The sequence below is a fragment of the Astatotilapia calliptera genome, chromosome 10 (genome assembly GCF_900246225.1).
Source record: "Astatotilapia calliptera chromosome 10, fAstCal1.2, whole genome shotgun sequence".
Lineage (NCBI taxonomy): Eukaryota > Metazoa > Chordata > Actinopteri > Cichliformes > Cichlidae > Astatotilapia > Astatotilapia calliptera.
The window spans coordinates 20,938,592-20,963,904 of NC_039311.1; the positions used below are offsets into that span (position 1 = coordinate 20,938,592).

The 25,313-nt window shown below is 39.1% G+C and overlaps 1 protein-coding gene across 1 annotated transcript in view; it reads left to right on the top strand.

The window, feature by feature from the left end:
- The first annotated feature begins 2,695 nt into the window (after positions 1 to 2,695).
- LOC113030332 (glucocorticoid receptor-like) overlaps positions 2,696 to 25,313 on the top strand; it is a 45,827-nt gene continuing 23,209 nt past the window's right edge. The window contains exons 1-2 of the mRNA XM_026181694.1: positions 2,696 to 3,193; positions 4,889 to 6,132. Of these exons, the coding sequence (XP_026037479.1) occupies positions 4,898 to 6,132 (1,235 nt within the window). The 5' untranslated portion in view covers positions 2,696 to 3,193; positions 4,889 to 4,897. The remainder of the gene's footprint in view (positions 3,194 to 4,888; positions 6,133 to 25,313) is intronic.

Genomic DNA, 25,313 nt, shown 5'->3' on the forward strand with positions numbered 1-25,313 from the left:
TAAAAGATAAGCAAAGGTTATATTTTATCCAGTTAGTTCCCAAATATTATTGGCTGACTTGTGAAGTGACGTGTCTTTTGGTGTGACTGCTTTGTAACTTTCTCCTTTCCCCTGAACTTTAATTTGAAATGTGCCTTTTTATTGTGTCCTTTGTGTCGGCCCATGTACTTAATGGAGCCTAATGGACAATTAAAATCACAGGGCAGATGTTTATCAAGGTTTTTGCACAATAAATCCCAATCGCTACAAAAAAACAAAAAAGCAAAACAACAACAACAACCAGCTACTGCCAGTAGTAGTAATAATGGTACCATTATTACTACTACTGGCTCTAACCGCACTGGAAACCTAAATGATTAACAAACCATAAAGAAGAAGATAAAAGGAGACACTGAACTCATTCACAGAATAATGAACACGAACACATCTGATGGAATGCTAGATAATTAAGCCTGGCCGGCTTTCATCACTGAAATAAATAAATAAATAAATAAATAAAGGAAAGAAGAAATAAACAAATACACGCAAATACCAGTGACACCAACGATTATTCTAGTATACAGTGGAAGACACAAGCGAGCTATATTACACAACCACGATAGCATACTTCTACATGTATTCCGAGTTGAACATACATGCACATGGAGCACGGCATGTCCAATGTTTTTATTGCTTATTGGTGAATAGGATCACCCATTGTTACCCAGCATTAAAAACTCACTGTGTTCCCTGTGATGTTTTGAGAACAGTGTGGTTTTCTCAGGCCCTGGGGAGCTCCTGCATCTCTCCAGCCACACGCCCGTTAATGAGACATCTGCATGCACTGGACACACTTTGCTCCTCCTAATAGGATGACATACATGGACGGCAACGCCTGCTACATCTTCCCATTTTCCTCCCGCCCCTTTAGCTTGTCTGTCTTTCTTCTTTAGGTTGTTGGTTTGGATCAAGCTATCCTATTTTATTTCTTCCCACCGGTCTGCACAGACTCAGCTGTCCCCCCCCCCCTTTCCTTTCCTCACCTTGTATGTCTTGCTGAACAGTCATTGTTGCAGTCCACTGAATAAATGGGAAATAAATGTCAAAAATAAAGGCTTTTTTCTGGTAGAAGTGACCAACAGAATCATATTGCTATGTTATTCTCACTCAAGACTCACTATTACACTTAACTGTAAAGAATGATCAGCAAGAGTATTGCCATAATTACTAGCTAATGCTTTCTATAAAAACTTATGCATTTCCTCTTAATGCCTGAATAAGGTAAAAGTAGACACTAGTTTAATTTTCTAGTGTCTACTGAAATGTGGTTTTTTTTAAGATACAAGTGAAATGACCAGGCTGCAGTGCTATCAACTTGCTCAAAAAAGATACAGATCTGTTGAACCTTCCTAGTTCTTGAAATAGACTCAACCATTTAATTTGCAGCTATTCTCCTGAAAAATGAGTCACTGTAACTGTGCTTCTTTTAAAATTCTGCTGCATTGCCTGCCCGGGTAGTTTGACCTCTTATTTGTTTTGGGGTCTTTTACAACTGCCATTTACAGATGTCCCACAAACGCAACGCGTGCGCACACACCCACAGACACGAGACATTGTGCCTGTTCAAGATGTGCTTGTGCAGAACAGCTAGATTGTGTGTTGCAGCTTTATCAAGACGCATTCGTCCAAAAAACATAAGTGTTTGAAGTCATTTATAACAGGAAACCAGATTTATAAAAAAAAAAAAAGGCTCAATAAAAACATAAAGCAATATAGTGTGAGTTTTATCCAGTTATCTCTGGGAGCCTGTTTCAGCTCTAATAACACGACACGACAGTGATACAAAATTAGGGATAAATTAGGGATAAAACCTGATAAAAGCACTAACGTGGCCGTGCATGCAGGGGGTGTGGTTTGACTCACCGCTCACTGGTCTTTGCCTGTCAGTAGATTTTAAGTTGCTTCAGGCAAGTCTACACTTCATTTGTTACAAGAATTTCATAGGTTCTTAGACACGCATTATATGCGTGTCTAAGAACCCTCAGCAGTCTGCTGAAGGTACTTTTGCAATTTAAGACGTTTCATAGCAGAAAAGATTTTGCGATATTTTAATCAATCTCTGACATGAACTATGAAAGGCGAGTCTTTTAATAACTAGGCTTTTAAAGGATTTGATCTGAGATTTTCTCCTTTATTATTTTCACCTTAACTCTAAATAGAACCCCAAGCTCAAGTAATTGTTATTAGCAGCCTTGATTTTATGTCTGAGGAGCTGTAGCAGGACATAGGTCATATGGCCTAAGAACTGTCTGCTTAGTCCTGTGCCTGGTGGATATAAGGGGCCGATGAAGACACGTTTTGACAGCAGTTTTCAGTGGGCAAAGGGGCGTTCACCAAGTGTTAAACCAACTGCGTCAAGGTGGCACAGACAAACACGGGGATATGGGAACACACGACATCCTGCCTTACACTAAAAGCGAAAAGGTTTGATGTGGAATAAACCTTAATAGAATAGTATGAAAAGAACAAAAGCTGGTGCGTTTCAATCTGTAAAAAGCGGATATTTATGTTGATTAGTAAATACCTCGGCAGTCGGCACACATTTTCATTTAATGCTAGTAAAGACGATTGCAGCAAAGAAGGCTTTTATTTTTGAGAGCTAAAGGAAGTGCGCATCGCCTTCTGTTTTAGCTGTCACCATTTCACTAAACGATCGCCCTGCCCTGTGCCTGAGTTTGCAGTTGAGTGCGCTAGGGATCGCGGCTCTATTATATAACTTTAGAATACTGGCGCTTTTAATGGCGCATAAGCAGAACATTGCGCCACAGATATGTCGATTTCCTGCGGATTTATCCCGAGTTCAGTGAGCGATCGATCACTTTTTTCGCCCCCTCCTGCCGGTGGTGAGCATTAAAAAGTTATCGAGTGATCCGTGAAACGGCGCACACGGCGGATCTCGCCAGCTCGAGCTGGGTCAGCGTCGGGCTGTTGATTTTACAGTTAGATATATTGCGGAGAATGTTTTCTTGCCATACGGGCACAGAGGCAGCAACAAATACAGCTGATACTTCACCACACAACAAAACTGCAACGAAGGGGTTTTATTCAAGCGCTTCACCTTGTGGACGTTGCGGCATTTCTTACATTCTTTTCAAGTTGGACTACTAAAAGATGACCTAACCGGTGGAGTACAGGTCAGGTACTCATACTACAGGTATGAGATCTTTTCAAGTGGAAACACTTGTCTTCTCGTTTGGTCACTGCAGAAATGTTGGCAGGGGTGAAACGGGCTGTTCCGTGGAGTAGGCCGACGGTGAGGGTCGTGCGCGCTGACAGCTCTGTTTGACAGATCGCCACGAGCGCTCGAGGAAAGCGTCTCTTTTGGGTCGGAAGAATTTGTTTAAGAAATGGGAAAACGTTGCACAAACTTCAGCCTACCAGCTGCTTATCAGGCTTTGCGGCTAGCAAGCGTGTGACCTGTGCAGTTTCCCATATAACCAACAGGTTGCACTAATGGTGTTGTCATGCTTGGTGGGAGTACCATGTAGAAAGTCAGGAAATCCCAAAGTTCTTTTTTTTCATATATATATATATATAACTTTAGCATCCAACTGGTATTTATTGGTCAAAGTGAAGTTGGAAAGAAATGCATGATCTCATTAGCTTCAGTTTTGAAGCTGTGCGTGACAGCTGGCAATAATGCGTTGTGGGTGTGGAAAAGTTGTTGAACCTTACGGCCAAAACATAAATCATTTTTTGCATTTTCTGTAAGATGCTCAATAAAACAAAGGAAAAAAATAATCATGTGTGCACGGAAATCCTGCGCAGCCACAAAAACCCCTTCATAAATCATTGGACTTCAAGCACAATACTGCAGTGCTATAGCTATTTTAGACGCTTTAAAGTGTTTATGAATGTTATATAAAGTATTCCGGAGGAAGAATGTCACCGCTGCGGCTCAAGAGCTGGAAAAGATCTAGCAGAAAAGACCCCGGCGACTTGCATTGATCAAAACATCACCGGAAATTATCCGGTCGTCACGCACGATTCGGCAGTGCGTTATTTTAAGGTTTTGACATTTACAGCGTATCAAATGGTCGACGAAGTTTACGAGCTAATATGCTGGCCTATTTGTGTTCCCTCTTTATTTTTAATATATAGTTTATTCAGGGACACCGCTGCGAAACACTCCAGACCGACCCTTGCTTTAATCGGTTTAAAACTTCTAAATTGGACTTTGAATGTATTATTTACTCGCTCCTTCTTGCAAGTGGGCAGAGGCAGTCGTTCGCGCCAGATGCCTAACGTGGTTTAGTGTCTCCCGAGTCCAACGGATGCATGTTGTTACAAACGCTCAATGGGGATCTGACGGTGCGGATACCAGTAACGCAAGTTGTCCGGGCATGTCTTAAACTTCTTTTCCCTGTTCACGGAGGAAAAGACACAGTTCCTAGAAATAGCACTCATATTTTAGTCATTTATTTCACGCAAGCCTAATAGCCCTGGTCTGATTTTGCAAGTCGGTTTTAAGTGTTCTCCCATTTGTGTGTCTGCCACATTGTTGGAGTGTGGGTGTTGGGGGAGGGGGTCATTCAGCTGCTGTCATTTATATAAAGATGAAAAATAAATAAGTAGAAGCAGAAGAGCGTAGGCAGAAGCACAGCAGCGGAACACTGCTTTTAAAGAGCGCCACTTTGTAATGCAGATGTTTTCAAACACCTGTCAGCATCAGTGATCAGTATTTCAGTAAGATTTGCTGTTTGTTTCGCTTCTTCATTATCTACTGTATGGGTCATCTCATTCAAGGCAAATTTTGTCTCTTTAGTGTGCATGTGTGTCCTTGTGTGTGTGTGTGTGTGTGTGTGTTGTGTTTTTGATTCACCCTGGCTGTCCTCACTGTTACCCACAGGACAAAGAAATGGATCAGGGTGGACTGAAGCGCAATGGTAATCGAGACGACGGCCTGACATTTGCGGAGATAGAAGGTACTGGTGACACACCTGGTTCACTGTTCCAGACTGCAATGCATCTGCCTGGGTCTCTGCCCCCTGCCACAGTGGCCCCCAATAGACAGGGTGGAACCAATGGCCAGGGGGAGCTTGGAGGCTTGTTTGAGTCTCATCAGCATCATGTTCTGGGTGAGGGGACAGACATGAAGGAGGGTAAAATGATTCGAATGCAGAAACAACAACAACAGCAGCAGCAACAGGATATTGGTATATTCGGCATGGGGGACAGCTTGCCATTGTTTAACCAGTGTATTTCCGATACACCCACATCTGTCATTAACACCTCAGACACTTCCGTCCTAGGCAACCTTCCTCTGCCTGACCTTTTTTCCCACCCCATAAAGACGGAAAGCATTCTTTCTCTGGACAAAGACTTGGGAACTTATAGTGGGCACACAGGCACTGGTCCATGCGATTTGGATGGCAACAGTGGCCGCCTGATTGAGGATACAGAGATTTGGCAAGATCTGGACCTTCCCAGCTCACTGCCAGAAATAAGTGCTTTTGAGTTGGATTCAGAAGTGGCACACTTGGATAACATTCTACAAGAGAGCACCGGTGGTGGCTGTCCTGTCGGTGGCTTGCCAAAGGAAATAAAGCCTCTCATGGGTAACGGAGAAAACTGTACCAGTGTTAATGGCACAAAGCAGCAACACCATGCCCTACACCCCCATCAACAACAGCAGCAGCACCACCAACTAATACATCACCAGCAACATCAGCCCCAGCATCACCAGCCTCAGGCCCTTCTCTCCACTATCATCATCAAGGAAGAGAAGGATCCTGATGAGTCTTTCATCCAAATCTGTACCCCTGGTGTGATAAAACAGGAGAAGCAGGATAATGGTTTCTGCCAGCCTCAGTGTCTCCAGAGCGGCATCAGCTCTCTCCACGGAGGAGGACCACGCCCCATGTCCTCACCTGTGAGTGTCGGCGCAGTGCCCGGCTACCACTACACAGCCAACCTGAGCTCAACAATGGACATACAAGACCAGAAGCCTTTTGACATGTACTCAAATATGCCTCTGATGGGGGATGGCTGGGCCCGGGGGAAAAGGTATGGAGAGACATCTGGGATTCAGAGCAGCGATGATGGGCCCACTCCTGTCGCGTCCTTGGCACCTTTTTCTGTTGGCTTCTCCAGGTAGGTTGAACTTTATCCCACTATGTTTGCTTTTGACTTCATTGCAACGTTTGTCGTTATTCTCAGTCATCATATGATTGGCTTTGTATTGACTCAGGAGAGTATGGCTGTGCTTTGAAAAAAGAAGTTTAATTGTAAGGAGAAGGGAAGTTGATAATGCGTTATTTGCTGCAGTCTTAGGTGTGAATTCTCTAAATACAAACTTTGAAGACTAATTACTGCTTTTTAGTCCACTAGATGGTCAATTAACTTTAGTAGTATATAAGCACAATGATTGCAGCGTTTCCTTTTCCACTGCGCTACAAAAATGTTTGTGCTGCTCACTTAGCTCCTGAAATGCTAAGTTCAGTCTGGCAACTTGACATCTCAGTCAGTTTTTTCATAACATGTAACACAATGTCCTCTAGTGTGATGATTTTTTAACACAAAAGCACTTGAATAAGTCAGAAAAGATGCTCAGGAGCTGTTGTATGCTTCCCTGTGACATTCTTAACAGCATTTGGATGCAGGGCGTCTGGTGCTCATCACATCTGCAGACACTGCAGAGCATACTCTTAATACAGCCACTTTGCAGCACATTGTAAATCTGAATCAAGTGTAAATTAAGAGTAAACACTACATATAATATGTATGCAAGAATAGGAGACTGATATAAGAGAAATATTTTGCTGTTTTTGACGAGGCGCAAGGTGACAGTAGGGAAAGTAAGCGGTCTAACTGAAGACTTGATATGAGAAGGTGTGTGAGAATAGCCATCCAGATGAGATCTTATGTTTTCCAGTGTCACAGTATTGTGGATTCTGGATTCCAATATCTGACTAAGCTATATTGCTTAACTGTTCTCATATACGGTATCCAAGAACTATTCATTTGATATTTTTCCTCTATTGTTTTGTTTTTGTTTTGCTTGTTAGAGAGCAATCGCAAAATAATCTAAACATGTCATCCCACCACAATTTATTAGAAAACGTGTTATTTGCATCTCTAAAAATGCAGTGTGCTCCTGTTTAATTTGATGGAAATGAGCGCTGTGAGAAAGATGTGTACGTGCAGCTTGGTGAGCATGAAAAGTGTCTGGTGGACACACCTCGCTTCAGCTTGGAAAGACTATCTGATAACTGAACCAACTAAGAGCGTGACATTGATAGAGGTTGAATTTTTAGTTTTGTGAGTCTACATGGTTATATGTGAAAGTACAAAGATGGTGTTTGATTAATGTCTAGTAATAATGTGAGCCCGTACTGGCCTTCTTAAAGACCTGTTAAGGGATTTAGCTCAGGACAGCTGTAAACAAGTTGTATATGAACGAGTTTCAGCTATCGCTAGCTCTTTTCCGTCAGTCTGATTTTCTGTTGATCATATCTCTTTGTTCTGGTAAATAGTGCAAGTCTCAGTCTTCCCAAGCCACTGTCTTTCTCCTGTATAATAAACTGTAGTGAACTTTATTGCTAAACACGGACACAGGACTTTTGTAACCGACTTCCTGCTGTGTTGATCCCTGTTGCACCAGCATGAAGTGTGATAACGTACTGTGATGCTCTTCGGGACCTGAACACTGCAATGCAAAATCTCTTACAGTACAAACAACTTAATGCAAAAACAAACTCACCTAACAGTCCACTGACCATGCAAGTATAACTGGACTATACGATTTATATATCCTTATTTAGCAGTTAAGCTGTTCCCATGATGTATAAATTATTTAAATCAACACTTCAGATTTACCAATGAACCAAGTGTGAAAGGTTAGATTTTTTAGTAGTGACACTTTAATTGACACTAAGCTGATTATTTTGAATGCGATTTCACATAGATGGATGATTATTTCAAAATAAAACTTTTAAATCATACACGGCTAATAATAATTCAGTATATGAAATCATTAAATATTTAAAAAAAATGTTTCATTTTGTGTTAAATTGATTTATTTTTTTATTTTTTTTTAATATGAGCAACAACCCGAAAACAAAATGAATCAGCTTTTACATGAAATAAAGTAAAGCATTAGATTTTCACAGTCAGAAGTTAAAATACTGAATTTTGAAAAATTGTTAATGATTTTATTTAGCTATATTATACAAATTTCTTTTTAGGGTCTCTGTTTTAGCTACAGACTTTCTTTAAGGAATTATACACTGCGAATTATAAAAGTGGCAGGGATCAACTATAAAAAAAAATTAACAGTTATGCAACACAACAAAGAACAGCATAAGAAAAAAGGAACTGGTCATTCTGACTGAGTTGTTTAATACTTTAGAATTGAATAAAGATGCACTGGATAAGATAATCAAGCAAAAATGAACTTTTAAACAGTGCTGAATTTTATTTTAATAATAAATTACTAAACTTTACAATCTGCACCAAACTGCAGCAAGTCACAGGACGACCTCTCACTTAAACAACTGGAAAGAAAGTGCTCTGCTACTGGAAGGAGGTACAGCTAATTCACCAAAATGTTTTATATATTTAACCTTATTAAACAAAACCGAGTGCAGAAGATTTACACTACAAAATTTTCAGGTACTTCATTTTCCAGTAAGCTTGGCTCTAAGCTCTGGCTAGCCTTAGCCACTTTCCATTTGTTAGCTTCTTCAAATTGGGCATGTTTAGCTGGGTCTAGGTGATATAAGAGTCTCATAGGTTTGTTGTTACGAATGTTTTCATGGTGGTTCCCCTGTGGTTTACTTTGTCTTCCTCACTTACAGTTAAGAACTCGGCTCAGTCTGTGAGACTGTGAGTGTGAGAACAACTATTTGCCTGTTCTGCTGTGCATGTGCTGTGCATGCATGAAACACACTGGCTGGTAATCAGACATATGCGTGATTAACAGGGTGAAAGTGCTGAAATTTGTCCATTTCGGGTCCCTGGCCAGTCGATCGATGCGTCTCTGAAGCAGAACTGTATAGAAATGTATAGTGTTGCTGTACGTTACAGTGCTTTTGCATTAGATCACATTATACTGTATTATTTCACAGCTATGTGTGTGATACATGCCATATCTTAACGGAGGGATGAAAACAGTGACTGGTGGCTATATCATATATCACATATATATCATATCAACTACAACCTTCATATCATTTAAGCCATCTAGCTGTTCTATGGGAATTTTCGACACCGTTTGAATGCAGTTTGGCCCAACCACATTTCTTGGCACAGGATTTGTGTTACATAACTGATAATCAAATAGACAAATGTTTGTTGCTGCATGCCCAGGGTAAAAGGAGGCACTTACAAGATTCATATCAATTCTAGAAATAGCATGACACACCCTCTTATTAGGAGACATTTGTTTTAACTTGTTTTAACCTGTTATACCTCCCAGTCTTCTTATTTGTGTGGTGCTAAGTTTAAAATGTTGTGAGACATGCAAAGTAAAAAAGGGTTAAAAAGCTGATATCAACTCTTCTCTGTTGCTCCGTTGCCTGCGTCAGTGTGTGTAAGAGCACGGCTGAGGATAGCAAGCTGTGTGTGTGTGTGTGTGTGTGTGTGTGTGTGTGTGTTTGTGTATTTGTGTGAATGTGTGTAGTGTACACAGGGAAGCTGGGAGGCCACGTGTACATATCTGCTATGGTGTGCTGCTGTCTCGCTCTCCTTACCATGTCACTCAGTCACTTTTTTTCTCTTCACCTACTTACCCTCGCTGGCCCCCTCAAAGCTCTTTATTTAACAGAGGCATGCAAATGCTGTACACACACACACAGTTGTCACGTAAACACAGACACACAGACACACGACCACATTCATTTTAGAAGTGCAGATTGTGGTAAAGCTGAGACATTTTTTATTTATTTTTTTGCGTGTTTTTCGCTTTTTTTTTTTTTTTTTTTTTTTAACAGGAAAATTATGCTTTTGTTCGACAGTTGGGTGTGTTGCGATTTGCATCATAAAGTAGTTGTTACTGTTACTGAGGACTGCAGATGCTTTGTGTTATTGTTAAGTGGTTTTCAAACTCTGTTTAAAAAAAGAAAAAAAAGTCAGCATATGTCACAGACTGTTATTTACATTTTTTTAGAAAATATATTCTGGAATCATTGCAGCGCATTATATAATATAAACTTTAAGACAAGAGATTAGAGAGACCACATGTTTGACAGCATGTTTTGCAACCATGCCTTGCACACACAGTTCTGGAGCATGCATGTTAGATTTCTCATAAACTGTCAAAACCACTGTTGCTAATGCAAAACATATGTGTTACAGGGTCCAAAATAAGTGATATCTGCTATAAAGGTTGTTAGGCACAGCAATATACTGTATAGTATATAATATACCGTGCTGTGCAAAAGTCTTGAACCATTCCTTATTTCTTTATATTGTGCAAGGACAGTGGGAAACATACATGGAAATACAGAGTGTTATGCCAAAGCGTTCTCAGCCAATATGACTCCATACTGCTTCAAAAATACTGAGGTCCACCTTTTGGGAAACTCTGTTCACAACTGATAGTGATCCACTGTGGGTTTTTGTTGGGGTTTTTCAGTGTCATGCTGAGAAAAAGAGCTTTTAGAGTCAGATGGTATTGCATGGTGTATCAAAATCTGATGTTATCTTCTGCATTCATAGTTTCATCAATTTTGCATTTCAACACTCCTGGCTGAAATGCAACCCCAATCACGACAGAGCCTCCACCGTGTTTTACAGATGGCTGTAGACACTCACTGTTGTAGCTCGCTCCTGACCTTCTCTGTAGATATTCACGATTTGAACCAAAACATTCGCATTTTGATTAATTACTCCATAAGATCTGTTGCCATTGAATTTGAATCCAGTTCCTGTGTGATTTGGCTTAGCTTAGCCTTTTCTCCAAGTTTCCTTTCCTTAAAAATGGCTTCTTAACATCTTCCTTTGAGACTATTTCTGATGAGGCTTCAGTGAAAACTAGTTAACTGAAGGGCCAACTACATCACTGTGGTCCTGTGTCAGGTCTTTGTTGGATATTTTTCCAACTTTCAGATGCTGTTTATATGCTGTACATGGTTTTTACAGGCCTGCCACTTCTTCTTTTCTCTTCTACTTGACCGTTAGGTTTAAGGGTTCACTGCACACCAAGTCAAGTTTTTGGCTAATAGTCCTTTGAAAATAACATTATTGGTGCAAAAATTCTATTTTATGTCTGCCAAACTGTGTTATCGTTGGCATTTTTTATGGTTTCAGCTGAATAAATGTGACCAAATGAAGTGTCTTTGCAACAAACGGCTTCAGACAAAGTGCCTAAAGATAAATTTTAAAATTGGTTCTGTGCTAAGTTGTCTTGAGTTAGATGCATTTTCTATGATTCATAGGTCAGTGTTAATGACCTTCAGCATGAAGAGTATTGTAAGCTATAGCAGCAGGGGAAAACACTAAATTATACTTAACCGTGTTCAAATACAGTTATTACTGATTTTTTTTAAAACCGTAATTAGTGAACTTGAATACACAGATGTCACCCGAACACCTGAAAGCAAAAAATGTTTTAAATCATACTATTAGTCTGATACTTTTTTTTAAAAACTATTTCTGTAAATTCTTCCATGCATTGTTTATATATGTAACAAGGAGAATAATAAGATGTATTAGCTCAGTTATCTGTAGTGGCTTGTGTCTAAAGATAATAATAATTATCATCATCATTACTGTAATTATCAGACTTAGGCCCAGAAAAGGGGTAACTTGAAACTGAATGACATTGATCACTTATTTATTAGCATTTGCAAACATAAGGAACTGTATGCCAAGATTCACCCTTGCTTATTTACAGAATAACAGTAATTGCGCTGAGTGTGATCAGTTTCTCGTACAGTATATTATCTTAAATAGAACTATACATTGCAAAATAACAGGATTTCTTTGTATTGCCTTGCTTAGCACTATTTACCTCACTGCAAGAAGGTTCATCTGAGGCTTTTCTGTGTCGAGGTTGCATGTTCTCCCTATGTCTGTGTGGGATTCCTCCCACAGACCGAAGACATTCTTGTTATATAAACGGCAGGCTGGGAAACTCGAGTCAAACCGAAAACCTCTATAATTTTTAAAACGGGAACTACCAACAAAAGGTCGCTAAACTATGGCAAATACTAGGTCAACTTCACATCTGTTGTGTCAGTTCCTGTATTTCTAATCTCCGAGATAATGCCACCCTCAGTCAGCTTTGTTTGTTCAGGTTACTTAATATCTGTACAAATAGCTGTTTGATGAGCTGTATAAAACATTGCATTTCTCTGCAACTTACTGGCTGATTGATTTTAGGTACTTAGTATTAGCCAGACAGTTCATGTGGGATCCAGATATCCAGGCTGAGTAATATGAAGTGTGTTGAAATGTTCTGTGATACGTTATATTAATTCACGTTAATGTTTTACAATTCTCCTCTTTCTGTTTGTCTTGCTATCTGACACTTTCTTTGGTTTTGTTTTTTCTAGTTCCTATTGTGAGTCTTTGAAGCACAGGGTCAGAGTGGTGCAAAGAGCTAAACTGAGGTGTAGTCCTGTTCCAGCCAAGCTGTTTCCTTTTTGAAGACTATTTTGGTGGCTGCCAGCTTGCTGCTGTTGTCATCTTTAAATGCCTACATAGATCTTAACATGTATTAATCACTGTATATGGGAACTCTCATACAATGTCAAAGTTTTGTTTCACTTTCTGTCTCTGAAATGACTAGTCTGCGCTGGGAAATTCAGATTTTTCCTTTGAGTATTGCTTCCTTCTCTTCCTGTATTTTTACATTTTCTTTTTCACAAGAACCGTTGTTGAAAAGGCTTTTGTTTCAGCCAGATTTATTTGGAAAATGTTTGTGGGCTTTCCAATTTATAATAGAATTTTTGGATGATTGGACACTCACTGACTTCTTAGATTTACTTTTAATCTGAGAAGCTTTGTATGCACAACACCCACCAACATACTTAATTGATCAGACAAAGACTCAGAAATGCCTCGTTACTCATTGTGAGATGATTGTGCATTGTGAACAAAGCTAGCTGGGCAGGGGAACATTTTTTGGTATAGAATACCTGTACTCCGAAAAGATTCTTGTCGTATTCTCAATAACCTATTCTTAGTAATGTAATGACTATCATCACCGCGATTCAAAATTCCTGAGAGTGCATAGCTGTCTCTGTCACATGTCTAACCTCTCCCTTCTTTTGATGACTAACCTACCAATGCAAACTACAGTAGCTGAACCTGGAAAAACTGGAGGGAGATGGTAATGGGGCTTGTTTGTGACACTTTATGTCCTTCTTGGCGATGCTTTCGCGAACGTTTTAAAATCATAATACATGCGAAAGCACCAGGTTCTGGTAACCGTATGAGACAGACCAAATGGCAAAAGCTATAGGCACTGGAAATGTCTACATGCTGCAAATAGAATCACAAGGTTTTCCACAGGAAATTGGTTTGTGGAGGTGGTGAGCAAAGTCCCACCACTTCATTTAGCACCCCCGTCACCCGCACACTAAAAACATCCCCTAGCATGCAAGTATACATTTGGGTGACAGGTTAGAGAAAGAAGCCAACAGTCTTAATGATAATGACAGTGGGAGTGCTGGGTGGTGGCTGTCTGATATAATGCTGAATCTTTCAGGGTGATTTGAAATGCTGCATTAAATCGTTTTATATAAATTTTTGTGCTCCTTACGCATATCCTAACTTCTCAGCTGTCAATTGACTTTACCAAACTTTGTACTGCAACATAGGATTTAACCTGTTGTTCAGAGCCTGAATCACAGAAATCCTGATGCATTTCCTCATCCATTTCTCAAAATCAGATTAGTAACACATTAACTGCATACTTTCCTCAGTTGCGTTATGCTAGCTATGTTTCCCGTTAAAGGGGAGTTCACTTTGTTTTGCATTCCTAAAAAATCTCAGCATTTGATAATGGTTTGCCAACACAAATGTCACAGGCATTAAAAAAAAAAGTTGTATTTTTGACTGAAGCTGAACGTTGACAATTATTAAACAAGTATTAAACATTATGACATCATCCCTATCTACTGCATCTGTTACCTCTCTCTACAGTCTTTGTGCATTTTTCTCTTTACATAACTCTGTCGCCTTCAAATTGCAAAACAAACACAGGAAAATTGGGGAATTTTGGAGACCAGTAGAAAGTTCAGCATAAAAATTATAATTGGACTTTGTAGGCATTGTAAATAGTAAATGACGTGTCATAACTTGTTTTCTTATTGATGAGTCGAGTTGGAGGAATTTCCTGCTCGTCGCCGAATAAAAAAAAAAAAAAAAAATCCTCAGAGCAGTGTGGGCACTGTGCCATGGTGTGCTCCTTCGGTTCTGAGAGTGAGAGTTATTGGATTTGTTTGTTTGTGAGATATTTTTATAGCTGTGTTGCTTTTGTGCTGCCTGTCTGCCTAAATGTGGGTCATCTAGTCTGCGATAACCTTTAATCCAGTCTTCCTGACTCAACGAGAGGCGGTTAAACTCTAGAGGGAATACAAATGTCTCCTGTGTCGACACAGTTGTTTTTTCAGTGTTACTGCCCGGATTAAAACTCGCCTAGGTGCAGCACGGTTCGACTGCCAAATTTCTGTTAATTTTTTACAGCAGAAGCAAAAGGTGGAGCACGCTTGAAGTTTGGGTTCAGCTTGGTCAGCGTTTTTCTGTCTAGACAAGATTCATAATTCCTGTTAATGTAACTGACTTGTGCTTTATTGATCCTTCTTATCTTGCATCGTAAAAATTTAAGGGTAATTTAAAATCTGTATTTCAGCACATTTATATTTCACTAGGAATAGGCTTCAATTTTGATAAGATTTAAACTGAATTATACGTCATTCAACAGGGTTGAACTGGATCTCTTGCTCCTTCTTTTGTGTCACTTTGAGGATCACTTTTTGAGAATGCTGTATAAATAAATTAAGACTCCTTTGTTTGTAACTGTATACACTATTTAGATATGAGAAACTAGATTACTCTTCAGCAGGGCTGCTGTTCTTTTATTCCAAGGTGGGAAAAAACTTTGAACACCATTTTAACTTTGGGATTTTTTATATTTACCTACATTCAGTTTTTAACATCTCAGATATATTTAATTCTATTTATTTATATAATAATTAGCAGCATAGAAACATTGATTTATGAGTTGAGCTGTTTTTTTGTTTGTTTTTTTATTTACTTTTTTTACCGTACAATAAAATATTGTAGTACGGTATTTGTCATAAACTAACTTTGTCATTAACTAAATTTTAACTGATGTAAGTTTATCAAATGTTATCTTATCCAATCTTATCTACTTATGCAAAAACTGCTAAAACAAATTCCCCCAAACTTAAGGGAGAGGTGGGGGAAAGGGCAGAGGAAAATCCTAATAACCCTCAAGCTGTTTGAGCTTATCATGCTTATGCCGTTTCTTTTATCTATGCCAGATATTCTAAAAGATTGTAACATAGTTTAATCATGATTTCTATGCAAAATGAATTTTCAGCATCACAGTTCCTCCATATTTTTATGCCATACTCTGGTGGTTTAGACTGAAAACAATTTGCACCTGCCTCTGAAAACTGCCAGCTGTTTATCTGCCAATTTGATATCTAAATTTGAATTTAAGTCTGTTAGCCGTGGTTCACAGCAAAGCGTTATAATCTTCTGATCAGAAGTATGCAATTACAATAAAATTAAAGCCTGTGATGTTGAACATATATTTGACCCCACTCGTTTTTTATTGTTGTTGCTGAACCAGTTGTTTTAGTAGCGCATATATCGTAAATGACCTCATTAGGTCACTCAAAAGCGAAGTTTGGAGGCAGATCAGAAACAAATTCATTAAAATTACAACACTTTAATATTTTATGGTATATGCACTCTTCGAATACCTTTCAAGCATTACAGTAAAATGCATTTTATTGTATTTTATTATCTTAGACCTACCAATAAACATTTTTCTTAACGTTTACATGTAGTGATGCACGCAATCTATTTCCTAAAAAGTATATTTACATCTTTGGACTTAGTATTCTCAGCTCTCTTTGCCACATGCATACAAAGTGTAATGTATGAGGCTGCCAAGGACCTTGTCCCATAGGCCCGTCAATTATTTACCTAACCAAGGTTACTGTACATGTGGAGGCAAACATTCTCTCCCTGAAGCCTTTGTTCAGACTTGCACTTGTGTAGTCTCGCATTTCATTCCAGCTTTGAGAGAAAACTTGACAATGGCCCCGCTTAAAACACTATTAAGGAAATTAACAAGTTACTCCTGGTGACTAACTTGTAGGGCTGCATGATTTTGCATAAAATGAGAATCACGATTTTTTGGCTTAGAATTGAGATCACGATTCTCTCACGATTTTCTTTTCCAATATAAATATTTATTGCACTTATTAACTGCACATCAACTTTGTAACAGTTGAAACTGAACATAAAAACAATAAATAAACATAAAAACAACAAATGTCTCACGTTTTGTGGTTGCCGCAAAATGTTGTACTGCTTGAAATTCCGTCTCCACCGTTGCTCGACACTGCGTGTATAGAGCAGGTAGTGCAACAATAGAAAAATAGTTGCGGGACGGCACTGTGTAGCGTTTGTCTAGGGTGTTGATCATTTTCCTAAATCCCTCGTTTTGCACAGTGTTGATGGGAGCCATATCTTTGGTCAAGTGATAAGTGATAGCCTCCGTAATTTCTTTGTGCCTGCGGGAGTTCGACGGGTATAGGGAAGCGCTGTATAAGGTTCCCGTTATTGATGTTTGGGTGGTTGACCGGGACGGATTTTCTCCTGTCACTTTGTCGTCATCCTTGACGTGCTCTCCGTTGTTTTTTCCCTGCTAATTTTAGCATCACATGGCACAGCTTCTGTATCATGTGGTATAAGGCTCCGTCCTTGTCATTTGTTGAGCAGGAAGAGTGAGCGCTTGTTTTCATGCAGATTACGTCCCGGATCAAAATGCGGTACAATCGTCGTCGTCTTTTTTTTTTTTTTTTTTTTAAATCGTTGTCATTTGGAAATGAGATCGCACATAAGTATGAATCGAGATCGCGATTTTCTAACGATTAATTGTGCAGCCCTACTAACTTGTGATCATGCGATTGTAGAAATGCTGCTACATTCTTAAATTCAGCTTTAGGTTGAGATGACACACCAATATTAAGAACTGATTGCATGCTCATAATCGGTGTGTTTATTTGCATTGTTTCTGAGCAAACTAAAAGCATTTTGCAAGAGTCCTAATTTCTTTTGCAACCACTAAATAAGCATGTTTTGAAGTTAGTTCGATTCTGACCACAGGTTGTCTGATAAGTCAGCAGCAAGTGTGGATGAAACTGCAGCTTGTGATAGTAAAACTGTACTGAATGGATGGAGTTATGCTGATCCGGCATGTGTTGGTATCAGCGCTGGTCGTATCGAACAGGCGTAGACTCTGTTTATCATCCTGACTAAACAAGCAGCTGATTGAACGACTGGTTGGTGAGTGCGTTTATCACTGGCTGGTGTATGTGCAGACACATTGGGGGGGGGGGGACACAATGGTAGATCTATCTGTTTCAAACATTTTCTAACAATCAAATCTGCTCAGTTTGAATTGAACTAAAGCACTTTAAAAAGAAATTATAAATTCACATAATAACAACCATAACAGTAGAGTACATTTATGGAATAACTGAGTAAAGATGGGGCAAAATATCAGTACAGCAACACAATATATCTCTTCCTATTCCAATACCATTATTAATGCACTGGTCCAGTATCAGTTGTTCTGAATTATTTGCTAATATGTCATGCATTTGTCTGAGGATATTGACCTCGGACACTCTTATTTCATCATTTAAAATAGAAGCCCCCGTGTGTCTGGAGGTTATGTATTTTCCGCACAGCTACTGGTAAGGCCAGTCTACTATTTTTAAAGGTGCTTTAGCTTGTTGTGATGATGTTACATTGTGCCAGTTTTGTGTTGCCAAAGCAATGTTAGAAATAGACCTGTGTGCTGGAAGAAGCATGCCAGCCATGCCGTTTATTGTGTCTCTATTGACATGAGTCAACAGCACATAAGATTTTTAAAGCTTATGCTTTTTTTAGGTTGTTGTCAAATCACTAACCTGCCCATGGCAGGGGTTATTTTGAGGGGGGGAAATCGCACAGGCATTAATTCACCATCAGTGCATTTTGCATTCACCAGTGTTTTGGTTTATGGAAGTTAGCATGTTAACTCGCCTCAGTTACACAGGCCTAGACCATCTGGCAGTCACCAGTTGCTAAGGAAAAAGAGTGTATACTGGTTGAAGAATGGTGGCTGGAAGTTTCGCACAGCTGGTGTGAATTTGTTTGCAAAGAGGTGCACAATGCTGTACGAAAAAACCTTCTTGCAATTTGCTCTGCTGGGGTGTTGACAGGGCATCACTGACCAATTGCCGGGCATGTGAGACTGAGGCCTTTATTGCATGTTGGCAATCTGAGTTTACAGTTAGCTGAAAGCATTGCTGTGCCTTAATCTCAATGTGCCACCAGTAAGACTGAACACTTCTAAGAGCAGTTTAGCAGTTTTGGTATTTACTAATGAGCTGTAGTGACTGAAAGCCCAGAAGTGCTTCTTCTGTTTTTTGTGTGTGTCTCTGGTCTTACTGCATATGCATTTGCAGGAATTTTCTCTTTCAGGTTTGCTGCTTGTAGTTCACTGAAAGTTGTGCCAAATTTAGTGATGTGAAAAAGGACGTTTTATTTTGCACCTGTTGTGCCTGTGATAGTAGTTGTTAGGAGGGTTAATACAGTTGGAATGCCAGAGGCTGATGTTATCAGGACGAGAGCAAACCTCGGGGTGAATGATGGATGTCAAAGCTGTGCGCCAAAGCTTAAACTCCTGCAGGCTCTTAACTGAGTGAAGAGCTTAATAATGCTGGTACTTTTGTGTATCAGAGCAGAACTTATCTAAACGGAATCAAAGTTGGCATAGATTGTCAGTTAAAAGGGAAAGCCCCAACACAAGTCGCTTTTTATAGCACACTGGAGGGTTTTCAGTATTTTAGGTTGTTGTGAAAACCACAATTGGCAGAGCTAATGGAAGACTCTGTTTGCTGGCATTTTTATTGTAAATTACAATATTAGATCACCCCCTAGAACTTCAACTTACCCTCTGGACATTTTAGTGATTGTGGCCTAAGTAACAGTGCTTTGTAGTCTTATTTGTCAGTCATGTGTCATGTTGTCATTTGTAGTCTTACTAGACCTTAAGTGGCTCTTTCAACATTTTACATACAGTGCTTAACGCATTTATTAGACCACCTGTCATAAAAACAAGAAAACACTAAACATAGTAATAATGTTATTATAGTAAATAACTATAATAACTGTAATTTGATGTCTCTACTCAAAATATTATTGATAATAATAATAATGATAATAATAATAATAATAATGTGCCTTACCTTTTTTTTTCCCTGCTTTCAATCAAATTAATTGATAACAACATTATATTTTTTCTTACAAATATCATTTTGGTTAAACAATTTTAGCATATTGGTGGATTAACCATTAAAGAAGCATAAAAAATGATAACTGGTAATTACCAATACTGTTGAGGTTTTAGGGTTCCTGTGTCATGAACCTTGGGTGGTGGTATAATAAATGTGTTAAACACTGTACACTTAAGTTGCAATTCAAAATTCAAAATGACCGCTGAATCCAAAGATTGAATTCAAAACATTTCATGCTCCAGTGCATGCCAATGAGATGTGAATGTGTCTGTCTGCATGCGTGTGACCTTGTGTGAATGTTAGACAGAAGCATAGAAGTGCTTGTGGAAATATGGGTGAATGAAGCATGTTTTATAAAGTGGTTTGAGTGCTCAGGAGTAGAAAAGCGCTATATAAGAGCAAGTCTGCTGCACAAGAGTCTACTTGCCACAACCTCCATATACCCTCAAGACAGATCAAGCTTTTTTGTACTGTGCTTTTTAAAAACAGAGTAATTAACAAACATTAAGGCTGTGTAACCAGCTCTAGCCCACACATCACACCCTTGTTCCTTTCCGTCTGACTCTCTCTCTCTCTTCTTTGATGTCGCCTACTTTGACTGTCTTCTTTTATAAAGGTTTCCTTTTACACTTTAAGTTTCTTTCTATGCCGTTGCCTTCATTTTCTGTCCCTGCTCGGCCCCGACGTTTGATTTCAAATCCTCCACTGCACTCAGTCGACAGTAGAAATCATTAAGCAGATTACGCGCCTTCAGTACTGTGGCAGTAATTTCAAAGGTAAAGGAAAACGGTGGTCACCGCACGCCAAGGCATCCTTGAAAACAAGAGTTTGATTCTCTGCAGGAGGGAATGAAGTAGCAAAGACTACTTTATCCATTTCTCACACTTTCAGACATACTGAGCAGGTTAATAGATCGCCAGCAATAAATCACCTACTTGACATTTACTGCAACAGTAAGGTGTGGATCAATTACCTTCACTCTCTGTGTTAAACTGAGAAGACTGTGGGCTTGTATGAGAAAGTTATACTATATTTCCTAAATAGGACACAACTAAAAATTAGATTTTTGGGTCAGATACCTACTGAATTGGGCTCCAACACTAGCCTAATTTCATTGCTAATATGTTTCCATTATTCAATTCCTTTTTATTTATTATAAAAGTTACATTTTCTGTTTTTACTGGCAAAGTAGAGGCTGTTCTGCCAATGGTTTGAGTGAAAGTAAATAAATTCCTTGCTGCTTTGAAGTGGTGCTAGGCCACTGTAGCAGGAAGAATCATATATTACTGCGGTCATCACTCTTCTCTATAGATCAGTCATCAGCTCTAAATTTAGAATAGTGGCCTTGGTTTCTCAGGCACAGTGATTCAGGTTATTCCATCATAACATAACAGCAGTGCATCAACTCTGAGATTTGTCGCAGGCATTTTGAGAAAAGTATCCCAGTATGGACTGCTTGGGTTTGGAAAATCCTGCATATTTCAGTTACCCAGCAGCTGGACTGGTGCAGGTTGCCTGCTTAGCCCATAGCTGTTAACATTAAAGGACCTCATTCTACCAAAGCTGGAGTTTGAATAATCTAGAATGGCAGTTATCCTCTCAGTTATGTAGACTCAAAGCTACATGTTTGTTTCATGTAATGTTATGTGACAGATCTTGATAAAATGTCTTACTTTTCTTTATCCCCATCCAATTGTAGAGTAGTTGTATGACAAGAACGAACAAGTACAGGTTTACTTGACTTGAATGCTTTTGCATTTGTACACCACATGCTGATGAGGACCGCAAAGGTACACTTTGATTCTGGTTCTGAATTAATTTAAAGAACTTTTGGTCTTAACTTTCATTTAATCTTGTGTCATCTCTTGTAAGAGAAAGCAAAATGCTGTGGCAACTATATCTGGAGGTATGCACTCATTCAGATGCGAAGTGAAACATGCTTTTTTCTGTCCTGGCTGAAACAGACTGACAGAATGCTCTTGTTTCTTGCATTCGGTGCAAGATCATTCTGCCTTACTTGCTAGTACTTTCGATATGTTTGAATTTGTTCTTGGGCAAATTCAACCCCCCCCCCTTATATCTGGTTCTTTGTGTTCTTTTGCTAACACTTGGAAACCAGCCAGTAGTTTTATGTAACCACTTTTTTGCAGCAGACAGTTGCATTGAATTGTTAGTTTGGTGCAACCTTCTTATGCATGCTTTGAAGTGCACCACAGAATACCATTATTATATGCAAGTGGATTTTTCCTTTATGCATTACATGCATCATCCATCCAGTGCTAGTCAACTATGGATGATAAACTCTCATGAATTTTGATGCATAATGCCTATTTAGCAATTTAATAATACAGTTATTTCACATTGTAGTAGAGTTACATTGTGATGGAAGATCTTCTCTCGCTGTGGGTAAAACTGCCACAACTTTCCTATCCAGCCTCTATAAAAAGACACGTTAGTAAGAGATGTAATAATGTAATGATGTCTGGTTTAACCCTTGTATGGTGTTCGGGTCTGTGAGACCCGTGTTCAGTTTTTTTCAAAAGAAAAATTAAACAATTAATTATTTTTTCACGTGTAAATGTGTTGTGTCTTTCCACTCACTCCACTTGATTATAACTGATTTATTTATAACATTTTATATAAAAGAAAAACGAGAAGCACATTAATTCATAAATGTGATCTAACAAAGGTAAAGGGAAAAAATTAACCATGTTTGCTGTTCATATGTCTTGTAATTGGGATGAAGTAAACATCTGTTGAGTAATTTAACATAAAATTGTTTGATAGTGTTAATTTGGAAAGCCAAAACTCTAGCGGGTCCACCAGACCCATGAACACTGGCTGAGTAACAAAAATACGAACACCACACAAGGGTTAAATTAATCATCCCTTGGTTAAGAGCTATAGGACATGAAATCAGTTGTATTTCCTCTTGATTGGCAGTAATATGTAAGAAAAGCACTGACAAATTGTCTACTGTGAGTAATGTTCTTTTCCTCCTTTTCTTTCTGCCTGTAAATACAGGTCTCCTTAATTCTACTCTGTTCCTCCTTTAACTGTCATCAACATGGGAGCTGGGCAATGAAGAAGGGGAGGAGTCTAGCTCTACTGTAAATGGGCCATAATCCAGCTGGGCCAAACTCTGCCTCTATATCTGACTGCAGCTTTCTCTCCCGTGGCTTTTCTCACTTTCCTCTTTCTCACTCTTTCCTCATCTTAGCCCTTCTTTTTTCTCACACTCTGGGACACTTGAACTTCCCCTTTTTTATATTATATCTCACCTCATTTCAGTTTGCTTTAAGCTACTGTAATTTTCTCTGGACTACTGTTCTGCTTCTAACCTACTTTCAACACTTTGTGTTTTCTTTGTAGATGAAAGCTGCCCAACAGGCCTCAGCTTTGTTTGTGTATTGTACTTTCATGTTCATTGAGAGCTTTTCTAACCTTGTTATTCTTCTGAAATGGTAGACGAGGGCTGGAATTCCTGATGAGCTTCCCATTTCTCAAATAATGTAGACTATTTCTTCCTATATTCCTGCAAGCAAGCTCGACTTAAGGGGCAAATTCTCAGGTGAGCAGTCCCAAAAAGTTGACACTTTCATGAGCCAGCAGTGCTGATTGCCACTGGTCCTAAAATGAATAAACCATCACCATCACCTCAAGGCGCTTTATATTGTAAAGACCCTACAATATTGGTGAAAGCCCAGACAATCACAACGCCTTATGAGCATGTTGATGGTGGGAAGGAAAAGCTCCTTTTAATGTTACGAAACTTCCTGCAGAGGCTGAGGCAGGGAGGGAGGGAGGGAGGAAGCCCTCTGCTGTGACTGGTTGGGGTTAATGGGAGGGAGACAGGACAAAATTCACACTGTCTAATGATTAACTGTATCATTAGTCATTATTAAATCCAGAATTGATATTGATTTTTGTTGTTGTTGATCTAAGTCAGCCATTAGCGCCATTATGCTTTGGCATAATAATGCATAATTACACTTGGAATAAATGCACGTATGCATATGCAGTAAATATAATACAAGATGGAGATCTTTTGGGTCTGAAATATGAAGCCAGTGCAAAAATGTCTTCCATTTCCCTGTCACTTTGCAGTAAGTGCATTCTGTGCACTCACGCACACACTCACATTAGACCACCACTTGCCCAAGTGAATATGATGTAATAAATTAAGAACTGTGAACCTGTACTTAAGTAAGAATGCAATTTGATGTCTGTAACTTGACACAAAGTGCTTTTCTGTTACAAAAAAAATGTGAACATTATTACACCCCCTCAGGCCTGTTTCACTTTCATGAGTTTGGATTTTGCCATTTAATGTCTTGCATGTTTAATGCTGGTCATTGCTCAGCTGCTGTGTGCTCGCTGCTGCTTTTGTACATTAAATAAATTCAGCTTGTACAGCGACAGTGTGAGGCCTCGTCATAATGTCTGCTCTTCTCTCTCCTGCACATTTCCCTCCTCACTGCATGGTCTATCAGCCTTTCAGCCATTAATTACAGCTGACGCTCTATCCATTTTCCTCAATCTGCTCTTCGCTGTACTCTCTCCTTTCTCTGTGTCTGTGCTCTCTCACCACTGATTCATCACTCTTTACTCTGAGTCCACCCCCTCTTGCACAAAAACGATAAATGGTGTTTGTCAGAATACATTAGCTTTACCACTACAGCTCATCTCTCATCTGCATGATTTTAGTCAATAACATTATTATTGCCTATTACAGAGAAAATGTGTTTAATTTATCTTGGCAGTTAAAAAAAAAAGAGAGAAAAAAAATTTTTTTTAGACATTTATTGTAATGGATGTTATAGTTCAAGATAATTTTTTTTGCATTCATGTTTTATCTGTGCCACATAATCCGCTAATAATTTTCTGCATAATTTTAGATTATTTCTGGTGATCTTCCACATGCTTGCTGCTAGCCCCCCCCCCCCCCAAAGAAATCCTGCAGTCAGGTGCCAGAGATTTAAAAAATGTAATCTGAGAGATATGGTCACAAGTTCGTGGACACGAGACAAGAATTATTAGTAAAAGATCGTCTTGCTTACGATTGCTGGATGTCTGCAGCCTAGCCCTAAAAATCACAACAGTACGAGTGAGGCGGCTTCAGTGCACTTAGTCATGCTGTTCTTTCACTGCTGTTGCTATGGAGCTGAACTTCAGGTTCAAGTTTTTGTTTTTTTGTTTTTTTTAAATAACTCTGAAATAGGATGCATTTTGAGTTGAAGTGAGCATCATGCCATCCAGAGTAGACAGTAGACAGTTTTCTTAATGCTAAGGGGAATTTTTTGTCCTGCTGCAATCGGTCATATGTCCATATTATGAATGGGGACTTGTTTAGAGTGCAAATGAAGGCAGGATTATATGATGTGGCAGATCTGCAGCTGCATCACAGAGCACTGCTGGATAACACTCTGCCTCGTCTACAGCACACAAATTGTGACAGTGTGCCTATCTTAATGAAATAGATGGCTACAGAATAATGTCATCTGGAGGTCTGTATGATTATAAAGTGTCTACACTGAATTATGAGTCATTGCTAACAGTGGAAGTTGAAAATTAGTCCAAGCTTATCAGTCCCTCCTGTCAAATCGGGCATGTTTTTAGCTCATCCGGTTGCAGGACCAATGAGCTCATGCAATGGGAAGGTGTCTGTCATCCTTCCTGCTCTGTCCACAATTCACAATAACTGCTACTTCCCTTAGAGTATTGGTCAGGTTTTAGTGAAACGTGCAAACACAATCCTCACCTAATGGATTTTCAGTA